The sequence below is a fragment of the Crotalus tigris genome, unplaced genomic scaffold (assembly GCF_016545835.1).
Source record: "Crotalus tigris isolate CLP2741 ecotype Arizona unplaced genomic scaffold, ASM1654583v1 scf7180000020347.5012614909:4044961, whole genome shotgun sequence".
Classification (NCBI taxonomy): Eukaryota; Metazoa; Chordata; class Lepidosauria; order Squamata; family Viperidae; genus Crotalus; species Crotalus tigris.
Window position 1 is genome coordinate 1,940,406 of NW_024097978.1, and position 15,754 is coordinate 1,956,159.

Here is a 15,754-nt window from a genome sequence, read left to right on the forward strand (position 1 = left end):
AAAATATTTCAGAGTCAGGCAGCTAGAAAGTGGAAAGTTTAGCCATAAAAGCCAGCTAGATGACTTTGGGCCAGTTATTCTTTCTCAGCCAACTTATCTCACAGGATTGTTGTTCTGGGGACAATAGGAGGAAGATGTGTTGGATATGTTCATTGCCTTGAGCTATTTGTATAAATAATATAAATAAAAAATAAAAAGCACTGGCCATTATCTGTAAAGCTGTAAAATGGTACCAGGATATATGAGGCTCCTTTCCAGAACTGAATCTGCCTGTCCAGTCTGCTCATCAAGAGAGGGCCTAGTAAAAGTTCCCTGCCTTCATGAGGCTTTCAGGTGGTGGCTGACAAAACAGGCCTTTGTCATAACTTCCACCTTGTAAAATGTTTTCTCCCAGAATATATGCAGCCCCCTCCTTGCTGCAATTCTGGAAACATGTTAAAAATTTTATTTCAGTATACTTTTGGTTGGCTGTGAGTACCTATCTTAGATTTTGTTTGAGTTTTTGTGATTATTTGTTGTTTTTGATTGATATTATTTTGATTGACATTATGTTTAGTTTTCTTTTTGATGATATTGTATACAGCCCAGATTCACTTAAGATAGGTTATAAATGCTGTAAAATAAATTCATAAATATTTGCTCATTCCTCATTCATTATTTCTACCTGACCAATTAACTCAATGAACTTTTTGTATTGGTTGCAGTGCATCCTACTTTATTCAGCTTTCAAGTATTTCTCTTGATATACTATCTCTTGTCAACAGATCGAACTGAACAGAAGCACATTCTTATTTAGGGCCATTTTTATTTCTGCTGAGAAACATTCATTGCTTGAAAAAGAGCACTCTGCCATTTACCATCCTATCTTAAACATTCTCATTTTTCTATCTGCCATGGTACCCAAAGTCATCTATTTGTTCTAATTTGTTATTTAAGTTTAGCTTGCAATTGTTTTTTGTTGTTTAATGCAATTTTTCACTAATGTACTAATCGTATGACTTGTACAAACTTTGTTTTATTGCAAAAATAGCCAACCCTACCATTGCTAGTAAGCTGTATGAATGCAAATCTTAAGATCAATGTGCATTTCCAAAATATGCTTTGATTGTAATATGATAAAGCTTGCTTTCAACTCTAAATCTTCAGTTTAAAGTCTGTAAAAAATCTCTTATAATACAGAAATATTTCTATTGTATTAAATAATGCAACTTTAGATTTACAAACTTTGCAATTTGAAATAATTTAAACCTGTGTTCCAAATTATAAATTTTATAATTTAAAACCACTGTTCTAATAGTTCAGTGAAATTTTGATGTATTCCGTTTTTAACAAATTAATATTAAAGCATAATACTTAAAAAATCATGCAACATCTTTTTTTTATTGAAAGTTTTTAAATTTTACAAAACAAATCCCTTCCCCAAACCCCCACCCTCCCGTACCCTCCCCCATCTTCCCCAAACCTCCCATACCCTCCCTCAACCTTTCCAGAGCTGAGTACAGGCTTAATTAAAATTTTCAAAGAAAATAAAAAATAGAAAAAAACTTAAAACACATATAAATCCTAAACAAATCTAAATACCTTAAATTAAACAAATTATCTTCTCTAAAACATAATAGTTGCAAACATTAAACACACATTATAATATACTTTAAACATTTTCTAGTATTGTACTTATAGTATTATCCATCATTCTATATAGAATCCCCAAAACACAAATTTAAACTTTACTTTCTTTAAATATCCATACCTACAATATAAGATCTAATCTCCCTCTTTCTTTACTCTAGAGCACAAAAATAAGCATATAAACATTCATTATACCATTAAGACTGGATACTCTTTTGAATAGTTAAACTAAATACTTATATTTAAACTTCTTATCTAAAATTTTCGTTCAATCTCCATAATCTTCTCTCCTATCAAGAAAAGAAAAAACTTAAAAAACATATAAATCCTAAACAAATCTAAATACGTTTAATTAAACAAATTAGCTTCTCTAAAAGATAATAATAATAATAAATCCCATAAACATAACTTAACACATTAAAATTCCCTTATACCTGTTTAAATCTTTACCAATAACAAATTCCTCCACAGTAAACACATTCCTTCTCTTATCCATAAACCTCTTAAAGGTAATTCCAAAAAGTTTGTAAATCTTAGTTCTCCCGCAATCTCAATAGTCTTCTAAATACTTAAACTAAATACTTAAACTTAAACTTCTTATCTAAAATTTTCATTCGATCTCCATAATCTTCTCTCCAATAGCCAGTTCCATCCACTGTAAACACAATCCTTATCAGTCTCTCTTGTCCATAAATCTCGAAAGAAGTACTTTAAAATCTGCCCTTAAAGGTAGCTCCAAAAAATTTGTAAGTCCTGGTTCTCCCACAAACTCAGGAACCAATACTTGTGAGGCTTCCTTAACCTCCTTCTTCTGTTGGTCTTTCTCTTTACGTTTATATGTTGCACAAGTTGTCCTCTGCTCTTTCATCTCGACTTGTTGAGGCCCCTCAAACTGAAATTTCCCATTTTTAATTAACATAGGCTCTTCACACTGCAATTCTGCCCTTAAAGGTTGCTCCAAAGAGTTTATAAATCCTACTTCTCCCGCAGATTCAGGAACCAATACTTGTGAAACTTCCTTGACCTTCTTCTGTTGATCCTTTTCTTTACAATTGTATGTTACACCAGTTATCTTCTGCTCCTCCATCTCTACTTGTTGAGGCCCCTCAAACTGAAGTTTCCCAATTTTCATAAGTGTAAGCACTTCAGATTGCAATTCTGCCTTTTTATCTTCCAAAGCTTTAAACGTGATAGGTGGCGATGAACATACCCCCAGGACCGAAGTATAAAAGTCTTTTGCTTTAGAAACAGTATTAAGACTATAACGTATCCCCAGGTAATTCACCACCATTCCAGTCGGAACATCCCATCTAAACAAAATTTGTCTCTTTTTAAGTTCGTCTGCTAAAAAAGCAAACTCCTTTCTTCTTCTTAAAATTTTAGATGGGATCTCCTTTAAAATTATAACATTTTGTGAAGCAATTTGAAACCTCTTCTTATAAAAAGCTTGTATAATTTCATTGCGCAGGGATCTTTTCCCAAAGTAAATTACCACATCTCTTGGCAAATTCTTTTGCTCTGCCACCACAGAGTTAACTCTAAATGTCTGTTCAATTTCACTAAGTATTTCCTCTTTTTCTCTATTCAAAATCACAGAAAAGTCCTTTGCAACCATCTCTCTCAGATTTCCTTGCACAGACTCACCCAAACCTCTGATTCTTAAAGCATATTCCATTTGTTTATATTGAAGCATAAGAATCTCATCTTGAAAATTTTTCATCTCTTTTTCCATACTTTCAAATTTTTCCGCCATCAATTCCACTTTTTCTACTACTTCTTCTACGCGAGAATTCAACTTTTCAAGAACAGAGGCAACTCCTTTTAAAGCCAAAACTATCTCTTGCCTCAAAGTCTTATTGTTTTCCTCTAGAATCTCTTTCATTTCTCCCCTGATTTGAAGTATAACATCTCCCATCATATCTTGCAAATCCTTCACCATTGTTGACTATGGCAAAGAAGAAGATGAGGCTATTAATTTAGGTTGTTGCGCTGATGATGACACCGAAGAAGAAGCCACTTTAGAAACTGTAGGATTACTGGACGCTTTGGAGCCATCTTAAAAAAATCTTTACTCCTTCTTAGAAATTGCAAAAATTAAACAAAGGAAAAAAAGAAATTAACTCCATAAAATAAAAAAAAATCCTTCAAGAGGAGATCATTATAATAAAAAAAGGAGTTCAAAAAAAAAGAAAAGAGAGAAAGAAAAAAAATAATTAAATAGAAAAAATCCATTCCATTTTTTTAAAAATACAAACAGTACAAAAAACAAACCAAAAAAGTACAAAAATAATAATACTAACACTCCATTCCAATTATTAAAAAAAAAACAAAAAAAAGGAAAAGGGAAAGGGAAAAAAGAAACCCCAAAAAGCCTGCCGGTCACCATTCTACCTTCCGAAAAAAAAACACCGAAAGGCTTGCCGATCACCATTTTACTTTCCCTTTCAGCAAAAGCACATCTTTTTAAAATTGTTTCTTTATGAATTTTTCTAAAAGTATATTTACCTTTAATTATTGCTTTTGTCTGTGGAAAGTATATATGATATAAGATCATATTCAAATGCATAGACTGATTACCACCACTGTTAATCTTAGTTGATAAACATAATTCATTTTTATTTAATCGTCTTTCAATAAAAACCTTTCAGAAGTTCTTGAGCAGCTGCTGCACTTTCCTTTGTTTTAGAAAGCTTTGTGGCATAATTTGCTTCCTTCTCATTTGTAGATTTGGGAATTTTTTCACGTTGTTACATAAGTATCAGGGCAAGAACTGCCAGAGGTGGAAGAGGTGGATTGCTTCCTGGTCATGCCCGGTGGAAGGAGGGGACCCAGCCGGCAGCAACTAAGCCGTTCAGCTTTGCCTTCTCTTCAGACATTAGTTGGTGGAAACTGTGGCAACGGAACAGGTCTGAGAAATAGGTAAATCTAAGTCTAACATTGTGCTTCTAAATCTATTTATTCACTATTATCATTGGATATTATTACATCCAAAAGAGTACCAGCCGTTGATAATTTCCCATAACCTTGATTTTTAAGGGAGGCTTTTGCCCTGTGTTCAGCGTATTGTTTTGACACCTTATTTATCTCAGTATGACCAGAGCAGGACAGCCTTGATGTCTGGGGTTTAACTTGTATTTTATTGAAGGCTCCAATAGACAGGCAGTAATGTAAGTGGACAGTTTATTTTTTCCAATTATTTCTGTTTTGGGGGGGAGGAAAATTTATATAACTTTCATAGTTTGTTAATCAGTCTTTTAAAACATTTGAAGTTTTGCAAAAATAAATTGGGCTGCCTGCAATTGCCAAATGCCTTTATATTCAGCTAAAGCATCTTCTGACTTAACAGTTGATGCAGTAGAAGCATCTGAAACCTAAACCTAAACTAAGCATCTGAAACCTAGTAACTATTGTTACTAGGAAAAAATGGAATTCCTAAATCTCCAGTTAATGCATTGTGTAATGGAAAACTTAATCAGATGATGTAGTATATCGTCCATAAAAGCTTATACCATAATATTATTAATCTTTACATCTCCATATGAATCTCTGTTGATTGCATAAACCTATGTTATTGAGTTCTAAAAAATCTGTTGCAAATCTATGTTATCAAACTAATAAACAATTTAACATCTAGATGCTAAGTACCATTGTTCAACCAGTGGTAACAATTATTTTTGATTTCAGGAATGGTAGTACTCTCAGTCTTTCTGCTCCTCCTATCACTGCCCTGATTACTCCTGAGCCTGTGAGACACTGCCGAATCCCAGAGCTCCCTGTGGATGGAAACCTTTTATTTGAATTCCTCTTTTTCATCTACTTGCTGGTGTCTCTTTTCATTCAATATATTAATATTTACAAGACCGTCTGGTGGTATCCATATAACCACCCTGCCTCCTGTACATCACTGGTGAGTTCATCTTTGCTTACCCATCCCAGGATTAATGAGTCTCTAGTTAATTAATATATGTATATCATGAAGCACTAATCAATACTGTCAATAATTATATGATAGAAAAAAGAAGGAATTGCAAGGACCTTGTATCTCAGTTTTGCAGACAGCATTTATGGGTTGTTGGTTCTTTCTCTTGAAACACACAACCTTTTTCTTATATTCCACTCTGGGAGAGTTATGGTAAATGTGGCATTTAATGTTAGGATATCAACATACGATATAAAAAGAAAGGTTGCAATCTGTAGACTATCCCTGATACTTTGTAGAATTGAATTCATTTTGATCTGAAAAATACCCCCCTTCCAACATGGGAAAAAATGTCTTGATATTCAGTGTTTTGGATTGTTCTCTCAGATATGCATATTGCAAGAAATTGGGTAAGAGAGTTAATATCTTAAAAAGTAGAAATAAAATTCAAAATGATTTTGTTACAATAGAGAAATTGGTTAAAATTCATAAAGTGAATAAAGAGAGAGAAATCCAAAGTTCCTCCCTTAAGGACTCAAATGTTGGGATATCTGGAGAGTATGTATGACTTGGTAATGTACTTGTAAAAAATGTTCTGGAATAATATTGATTCCTTATTAGTCAGCAATGCAATATAGTTGATAGAAGGCAAATACACTTTTAGGTTGTGTCAGCAGAGAATATTATCATCTCTTGACAGCAGAATATGATCAGGGAAGAAAGATTCACATAAAGTTCCATTAATTAAGTTTAATGTCAATAAATAGTGTTTTGGAATATAGAATCTTAGAAACTGAAGAAGCAAAGTGTTCACCTTCATTTATGAGTGATGAATGGATTTTGTGAGTTGTTTGACTCTTGTTCCCAAAAGGCAAAACTAAAGGGCTAGATATCTTTTTCTCGGATAAGGCTAGCACTGAGACATCCACTGCTCTTGCTTAGTGATGTTTGAAATCATCCCTTTTCTTTCGCAGCCTGAGTTCTTTTAAGCACAATTTCTGTATCACTCTATGTATTGGTGTCCCTTTATCTGATTTAGTCCTGCTCCATATCAAGAACTATGTACAAGTTTGAGCATCACACTTCAATGAAGGACTCAAACAGCAGGGTTCAGAGCAAAAAGACTAAAAGCTAAATCTTTAATCTCATTTAATAAGATTAAAGCATTTGGGCATTTCTAATCTTAAGAAGAAAAAATAATGAAAGGCATGATAGTACTCTTTCAGTTAATTCAAAATCGGTTCTGTCCCTTTTTAGAATGTAAGACACAGAGTAATGAATTTTAGAATAAAGTTCTCAAATTACAACAGTTTATTTAGTGACTGTTCAAAGTTACAATGTCATTGATATATGACTGTTTTTCACACTTAACAACTGTTGCAGCATCCCCATGGTCACGTGATCAAAATTCAGATGCTTGGCAACTGACTCATATTTATGAAATTGCAGTGTCCCAGAGTCATGTAATCACCTTTTGTGACCTGACAAGCAAAATCAATGGGGAAACCAGATTCACTTAACAACCATGTTACTAACATGTTACTAACTTAGCAAGTGCTGTGATTTACTTAACAACTGTGCCAAGAAAAGTCATAAAGTGGGGCAAAACTCACTTAACAAATGTCTCACTTAGTAACAGAAATTTTTGGCTCAATTATGGTCGTAACTCAAGGACTCCCTGTAGTATAAAAATAGACATAAATCAATTTATTAATTAATTTAAATAATAACATACACTCTTGAAAAAAATCATTAAGATCATTATTAACTGGACTTACGGTTAGGCATTGTGGCTTGACGGATGCAGAAAGATGGGCCTCCATCTTCCACGTTCAATTTTGCCCCTCGGGACCCTAAAAAGGGTCGAAAGTCGCCCCAGAGAGGCGACAAAGAAGGAGGGGGCCCTTGTTGATCGCGGAGGGGTGGTAGCCCTTCCGCTGGATCCGAGGAAGCCCTCCAAACCGGCAGGGGAAAGACTGGCTACATTCGTGTGGCCAGTCAGAAGCTGCTGACAACTGAAGATAAGCACTAACTAGCAATTTTTGAGCAATGTGGATGGAACTGGGTGAGACTTTATCCTCTTTTTATGACCTTAATACTACTTTTCTGGAAAAAAAGAATGCCCAAAGCAAAGAATCCTCCCTGATGAAAGAGGGAAGGGAAGTTTTTGCCCCTCTCCCTCAGGAAAAGAAAAGCAGTGAATTAATTGCTTTGGGGGAAAATAGAGAAAACTACAAGATCAATTTGGAATTAATACAGATATATAGCTTTGAAATTTGGGGATTAAAAGTACCTTTGAGACTTTTTTTTAGAAAATATATTTGAAAGTCTATAAAATAGGCTTGGATTTGGAAAGCTGGAAGATGTTGTCAACAACATCTAGTGGCGAATCACGGCACTACAATTTATTATGCTTAAAGGAAATTTGACTTGAAGCCCAGACTCAGATAAGACTCTTTGTTGTTCCTGGACACTTTCACTTTTACAGACTGCAGCTGGGAAAAGGGGGAAAAAAACTCTTGGCCTGCTTATCTGTGTTGGGGACCCTATTGAACTATAAAGACTACATACAAAAACAAAATGGGTGTTCCATACTTAGCCGCAAATGGTAAAAAACCATATTTAACACTTGTCTCCGAAGCCCCCAGCTTGATATGCCAGCAAGAAAATGTTATGAATCTCAGAAAGAAATTCATTCTATGTTGAAATTAATCCAAGAGACAATTGTTTTATTTCATGATGAGGCTAAAAATAATACAAATGAGATAAAAGAACAATTTTCTAACCTAAATTTACAAATCCAGACCATGACTACAAAGAAAGAACTAATAACCCAGAAAACAGAAGGAAAATTATAAGAAATGGATCCAAAGATGCAGGACCTAAAGGAAGGAATTAACAGAGAGATACAGACAAATGAAAAAATTAGAAGATGCAGTGATAACACCGGAAATGGAAAAGATATCTTACTTGTCAAGATCTCAGAACACATTTGAGGATAAGGAAGAAGAGTGATCGAACGGATCATAAAGCTGTTAGAAGAAATGCTGAATATTGACCAACAAGAAATGAAAAGAAAAACTGAAGGACAAAGGCTGTTTAATGAATATAAATGGGCTGAGCGTTCTTCCAAAAATACTTCAGTCAAATTCTCTTCCTCATTCCAAACAATATATACAAAAACAGAGGAAGAATTACTTGATGATTCAAATGCACTGACTTGGAAAGTTATTTGGCAAAGGAAGAAAGCTAGAGTAAGACTGAAGAAAATAGAGGTTTTGACCTATTAGATGGGATATTATACTATTAAACAGATGTTTGAATATGGTTAAGAAAATAGATAACTGTTAGAAATAAAAGTATTATAATTAGAAGGATAGGATTTGTAACTAGAATATTATACTTTGTTATGAGATGGGAAATATAAGAATTTTAAAAGGGTTTGAATAAGGGAAGCTTTTGCTTATCCAAATATAATTTATTATGAGAAAATTATAAGCAATAGAGATATTTTGAACATTGATGGGAAATTAATATTTTTAAAAAGCGGGAAAAATGATATTGATTGAGCAAATGAATTTTAAGTGTAAATACAATTGAGCTATGTTCTGACTAGAAAAGAAACTGACACTATCAATATTATGTATAATACCAGAAAAATGTGATGAAGTCTATATTTAATTGTATATGTATTAACAGTAACAAGAATTGTATTTACCCAGTGTGGAAAAATGCATACCACCAGAAGAAGAGAGGATTAAGGAAGCACTGGATGGTGTAATATTGGAGCTAGACTGAAAAAGTTAATATGTACCACTGAATTACCAATAGACCCTGAAAACATGTCGTTTATTAAGTACTCATGATTGTAAAATTAAAAAATTAATAAAATATTTATATAAAGAAGAACATTATTAACTTGTTGTACCTACATCTTTAAGGAGAGCCATAGAAATGCCTGTAAGCACTGCTACAGGATCCAAGGTCATGTCTCTGAAAGACCATTGTCATTGTCCTTGCCCAGTCAGGTTTTGGTAATAAATGCCAGGTCAGCTTGTTCATAATTTTGTCATGAATTAACACAGTCCTACTACAAATCCTCCTTCAGCTGACTGTTCTTATATAAAACCCAGTACAATCCAATAAAGTTGCCTCCACACAAATTCTGAGAGCATCTCCCAGCTTGAGGTTGGAGATCCTATCGATCCTCATAATGAAGGACAACTTCAGAAAGCCTGCTTATTTCTCATGTGAAAGAGAGATCTTCAACCCATTCCAGTTTTCCTGCAGGCCAACAGTTCCGGCTGGAAACCATACTAACACAGTCCAGCTGATCTTTCTGGACCAACAGTTGGGTATCTAAAACACTACCTGTTGCAGTTGAGCTTACATTTCAGTCCCTGTAAAGAGAAGAAGAGTTAACTTGGAAGAGATAAATGAGATCTATTGCTAAAGCAAGCATGACTTAAGTCAAAGGGTAAAGAAGGTTTGCAAACCTTTTCTTCCTAATGCATATCAGTTTCTCCCTACTGTTTTTATTTCTTCACTGGACAAAAAAGCAGAATACAGAGTCTATATCAGTGATGGCGAACCTTTTAGAGACTGAGTGCCCAAACCACAACCCAAAACCCACATATTTATTGCAAAGTGCCACGGCCGCATCAGCATTGTGGTGCCCTCGGGGGGACATGAAGGCTTGGCCAGGTGGCCCACTGGGTTAGCATAGCTGCGGTTGTCACGGCAGACTGGGTGGGCATGGGGTGGGCATGGCCACCTCGCTCATGGGGGGGATTCCTGTGGGGGCCGTGCAGGGTTGGGGGAGATCCAGGGGGTCTCTGGTGGGTGGGGTGGTAGGCAGGAAGCCCAGCATAAATGGGGGAGGCACGCAATCCTAGGTGGGACTGGGGGGGCCATGGTGCCGATGGGGATGGGTGTGGGCATGCTCTACCACCTCTACTCGAGCTTGCTAGCTGGCCGCTTTGCCTCTTTTGTGCTGGGTGGGGTTGCCGCTCCGGATGGGGGCAGCGGCCTAATGGACCTGCGCAAGCTGCTGGCAGTAGTAGTGCGTGTGCCCACAGAGAGGGCTCTGAGTCCCGCCTCTGGCACACGTGTCATAGGTTCGCCACCACTGGTCTATATATATATATATGTTTTCTGAGGTTTTCGCGGGTATTTGTATATAGGTCTTTGGTTGTTCGGGTTTTCTCCCGCGTAAAATTGGAAGTGTCTTGGCGACGTTTCGACGAAATCACATTCGTCATCTTCAGGCTGGTGTTTTCAGCTTCTTGCTTTGAGCAGCAATGTGTGGTCTTAGCTGTTTCTTCCTTTTAACTGCCAGTGGGGGTATGAACTGATTGGGTGGGAGCTTGGCTGTGTTCTGATTGGGTGGAGGTGTGTTCTGAATGGTTAGGGGCTTGGCTGTGCTCTGATTGGCTGGGGGAGTGTTCTGTTTGGTTGTGCTCAGGTTAGTCTGAGTTGCAGAGGGGTTTAAGATTTTGGGGTTATGGAGTCGTTTGTCAATAAGGGCGGGTTTCCAAATGGCTGGTAGGCGGGAGGTATCATCTCGCTTGTTCATGCTGTGTGGGCGTTTTTCTATCTCGATGGCTTCTCTGATTATTCTGTTATTAAAATGTTCACTTTTGGCAATGGTTCTGGTATTTTTAAAGTCAATTTCATGTCCTGTGGCTTTAAGGTGTTGGACCAGGGAAGGAACCAACATCTTCCCTGGTCCAACACCTTAAAGCCACAGGACATGAAATTGACTTTAAAAATACCAGAACCATTGCCAAAAGTGAACATTTTAATAACAGAATAATCAGAGAAGCCATCGAGATAGAAAAACGCCCACACAGCATGAACAAGCGAGATGATACCTCCCGCCTACCAGCCATTTGGAAACCCGCCCTTATTGACAAACGACTCCATAACCCCAAAATCTTAAACCCCTCTGCAACTCAGACTAACCTGAGCACAACCAAACAGAACACTCCCCCAGCCAATCAGAGCACAGCCAAGCCCCTAACCATTCAGAACACACCTCCACCCAATCAGAACACCGCCAAGCTCCCACCCAATCAGTTCATACCCCCACTGGCAGTTAAAAGGAAGAAACAGCTAAGACCACACATTGCTGCTCAAAGCAAGAAGCTGAAAACACCAGCCTGAAGATGACGAATGTGATTTCGTCGAAACGTCGCCAAGACACTTCCAATTTTACGCGGGAGAAAACCCGAACAACCAAAGACCTACATGCAAATACCCGCGAAAACCTCAGAAAACATATATATATATATATATATATATATATATATATATATATATATATATATATATATATATATATATATATATCTTGTGCTCACACAGACACAGACAGACACACACACACACACTAATTTGTCCTAATTGAAAAACTTCGATTTTGCTTCCAAATTTATTTTATAATAATGTAACATTTTAATTGTTTCTATTTTAGCTTAGTTTATTGGTTCATAAATATTTAAGTCATAATAATAAATAAATAATGAATATTTGTTGCTTTTAAAAGATTTGGGCAATTTGTACAGTTGCAGTTGCTTCTTTGTCTTCCCTGTCACATTAAACAAATTGTTGACATAGCAGACCAGGAAGTATTTCTTTCTTGAAAGTTTCTTCATGTTAAAGTATGCCATATCCTTTCTATTAAGTGTACGTGGTTCAGAAATGTATTTGAATCTGTTGAACTAAATTGAATAAATGATGAGGATTGGCACCTGGAACAACAAACTTCTCTATTTTTTGTATCTTGACATCGGTATAATTCAAAATCTTACAGAAGGAAGTATTTGAAGGAGTTTCACATTTTGGACAGCATGGTTGTAAAATGTATGCAGTATTTTGAGTATACTATATCTCACTTGAGCTAATAGCTTGTTCATTCTCATCCACTTTTAAACTCCTTTACCACTTTAAAAATTGTACAGTGAGACAAATTCAAATCTAATCACTTCACAAAATGCTAACTACATGTATGTGTATAGAAAAAAAGAACACAGAATGCTAACTGTGATTGTGTGTGTGCGTGTATTATATACACACATGCACATAGTTAAGATTTTGTGAAGTGATTAGATTAGAATTTGCCTTGTACTTTTTTTTAATCTCACATTTTGTTTATCAAAATTTAAAATATAAAGAGAAATTCAAAAAAGTAATAAACTAGGAGGGGGAGGGAAAAAGAAAAAAAAACATGGTGTAAAGAAGGAAAAGGAAAGAAAAAGGCACCGACTTCCAACTCTCTTTAGCACAGTAGAAGATAACAACATTATAACCTCACCTTTTTACTTTTACACAGTAATATATACTAGCCATTTCTATAACAACAAACCTATCTAATTAGTAGAAACAAAATCAAAGTTTCATTTTTTTTTTCATTGCAAGCTCAAAATTCAGAAGCCATTTCCAAATGAAAACAAAATTAACTATATTCTCTTCTTTGGATAAAAGAATCAATTTGACCATCTCTGCTTCTCTTTGCTGTGGGGAATAATTTATTCTTCTGTTTACAAATTAATCTTTATCATGATTTATTTTGGAAGAATTCCCTATATTATTTCAAAAAAAAAATTCTAACCCTGAAGGGAGAAGCTTTTTCTAGTTTTGACATTTTACAAACTTTAAAAATTACTCAAATATTATATATAATTATCCTCAAGGGATAAAACTTTTTCTTCTCTTGTTTTCAAATTTGATCAATAGTATTTTATAAACTTTGGGAATTAGTCAGCATTACATAAAATGACAGAAAATATACATTTACAAACTCATTTTATAAATACAAAACAACTTTAAAGTTTTCTTTCAATACATATATTTTAAACATTGGGAAAACTAAAGAGATAATTGTCGATTTCAGAAAAGGCAGACATAGTCACACTTTTCTGTGTATTAATGATTCACCTATAGAGATGGTCAGCAGCCTCAAATTTCTGGGTGTGCAGCTAATGAATAGGCTGGCTTGATCACTCAACAGCGAGATACCAGTGAAGCAGGCACAGCAGCGCCTGCATTTTCTGCATCACATGAGAAAAGTACATCTTCCTTCCCCTATCCTTACCACTTTTTATAGAAAGACGATCAAGAGCATCCTGTCATATTGCATTACAGTCTGGTTTGGAAGCATCATTGCTGCAGACAGAAAGGCAATGCAGAGAGATGTGGAGTTCCTTGGAGCTATTATTTTCATTTCTTCTAATTGTCTGGCATTTAATCTGTTTTCTAGGATATTTGTTGGGATGGATTATTGCTATGAGCGTCAGAGTAATTAGTCACTAGACATTCTTTTATTTATTTTAACCCAGATGCTCTCTACAGTATCACCATACTTTTCTTCTCTAGTCACATTTTATGAACTGGAAAGGTGAGAAGATCTGCAGAACAAAATTTTTGGAAGTTCTCTGTGAGCTCTGCTTCTAGAATACATATTTTTTATGAGCTGATAAGTCCAGTCAGTACACTTTTGACTTTTCTAGAAATCACCTAGCCTTTTTATTGTTCCATATTGTCTCTTTCTTTTGCTAAAGAACCAGAGCTGTTATGTAAACATACAATCTCTAGCCTCTCAGGTTGTGATGGTTTTGCTTGCTTTCAGCTGAAGCTCCCAACAGTGATAGTATATTTACTGGCAGGAGAGATACCATGATCATGATGGTATTCTCTAGGCAATTGGCCATTTGAAAATGAAAATAACTTTTAGAAAGCAGAGGAAGGCTATTAAAAAAGACTCTAAACATTGATCACCAACACAGTGGTGAGAAGACAATCTTTTCTCTAACATCATCACAAACTTTGTCTGCAAAAATAACCCTTGATTAAACTTGAAAGATTTTAGAATAAAGTACTTGGGAGAGGTGAAACAGAAATTGATATATTTGGAGAAATGTATTTGGAAAAAGCAGGGTGAAAGATTTGAAAAAAATGAACCCCTTGCCTAGCTTTATGCATGAAGATGGGAATTTGGGGCTGTATGGTAGTCAGTGTCATAAGAAATACTCTGCAGGAAGAAGGAAGAATACATTCCACCATGGATATCACCACGTCCTAAAAGCTAATAGCTCAGAATCAGAGATTGAAGCTGAAAATAAGTTGGATATTTCAGCAAGACAGTAATCTAAAACATACTATAAAGTATTTACAGGAAAAAAGAGACAGGTCCATAGACTTGAACATAGGGGATTTCAAACATTCAGTGTCAACAAGAAGAACCAAGAGTTTTTCTGAGAAAGAAGAACTCTATAGTGAAGAATGCAATGAAAAATGCTTTTAACTGACTACAGGAAACCTTTGAAAAATGTATTTCTATAAAGGAGGTACCGTATATGCCGGCGTATAAGATGACTTCCATAAGCGCTAAACTCGGTGCCAAATACGGTCGTCTTATACGCCGGAAATACTGGTAGTTTCCGGCGTATAAGACGACGTTCTAGGAATGCGGCTCAGTGACAAAGACGGGGGTCGTCTTATACGCCGGGTCGCCTTGTACGCCGGCATATACGGTATTACAAAGTATTGACTAGAAGATTTCTGAAAACTATCATATTATTTTTAAAGAGTTTGTGAACATATGTACAAGTTATTCAAACAGTGTACACAAAAAATAATGTGCATTCAAATTTGCAGATAAATATATCATGTAATGGTTTTGTTGGTTTTGTTTAGTTAAGGGTTTATTGAAATGTACAGTTTGACTATGGAGTGTCTAAATTTTTGCATAAAATGTTACATCCTGAACATTCCAAATTTCAGTTCATTAGATACTGACACTTTTATCTGCAAATTCTTTCCATTTTTTTATTTTTTTCTAACTGCCCATGGTGCATTGAAATGCTGTATAGAAATCTAATATACCTCTAAAATTTCATTTCATTTTTAAATACAGTATTAGAGATCTTATTACTAATGCAGAAATACATCATAATTTTATGACCCTCTGGAAAAGGAACGTTATTGACTCAGAGAAAAAAAATATATTCATGCCCCAATTTTGCATTCTAAAAGAAACAACCTTATATTTCTTTCTGCTTTTGAATGAGATGGCAGATGCTGAATGGTTTCCAGGTATATAAAGTTGAGTGTATTCCAAGTTTTCTTCCAGCAAAACTGTTTTATTTTTCAAGAATCTGGCTTAGAGCAGAGGGTGACCAAAACTGTAATAGTGAAATCATCATG

General features: G+C 35.4%; 2 protein-coding genes across 4 annotated transcripts in view; one reads left to right on the top strand and one right to left on the bottom strand.

Annotated features, from left to right (window-relative positions):
• TMEM39A (transmembrane protein 39A) overlaps positions 1–15,754 on the top strand; it is a 34,080-nt gene that overhangs the window by 3,723 nt on the left and 14,603 nt on the right. For both annotated transcript variants that reach the window (XM_039366552.1, XM_039366553.1), the window contains exons 2-3: positions 4,355–4,548; positions 5,314–5,536. In XM_039366552.1, the coding sequence (XP_039222486.1) occupies positions 4,436–4,548; positions 5,314–5,536 (336 nt within the window). In that variant the 5' untranslated portion in view covers positions 4,355–4,435. The remainder of the gene's footprint in view (positions 1–4,354; positions 4,549–5,313; positions 5,537–15,754) is intronic.
• Positions 1–15,754, bottom strand: part of LOC120318650 (fatty acid amide hydrolase-like) — a 105,043-nt gene that overhangs the window by 3,352 nt on the left and 85,937 nt on the right. The window contains exon 21 of one of the 2 annotated variants that reach the window (XM_039366547.1): positions 8,971–9,948. The exons of the other annotated variant lie outside the window; for it this stretch is intronic. Coding sequence (XP_039222481.1) covers positions 9,935–9,948 — 14 coding nt within the window. The 3' untranslated portion in view covers positions 8,971–9,934. Of the gene's footprint in view, positions 1–8,970; positions 9,949–15,754 lie in introns of those variants that run through there. 2 annotated transcript variants of the gene reach the window in all.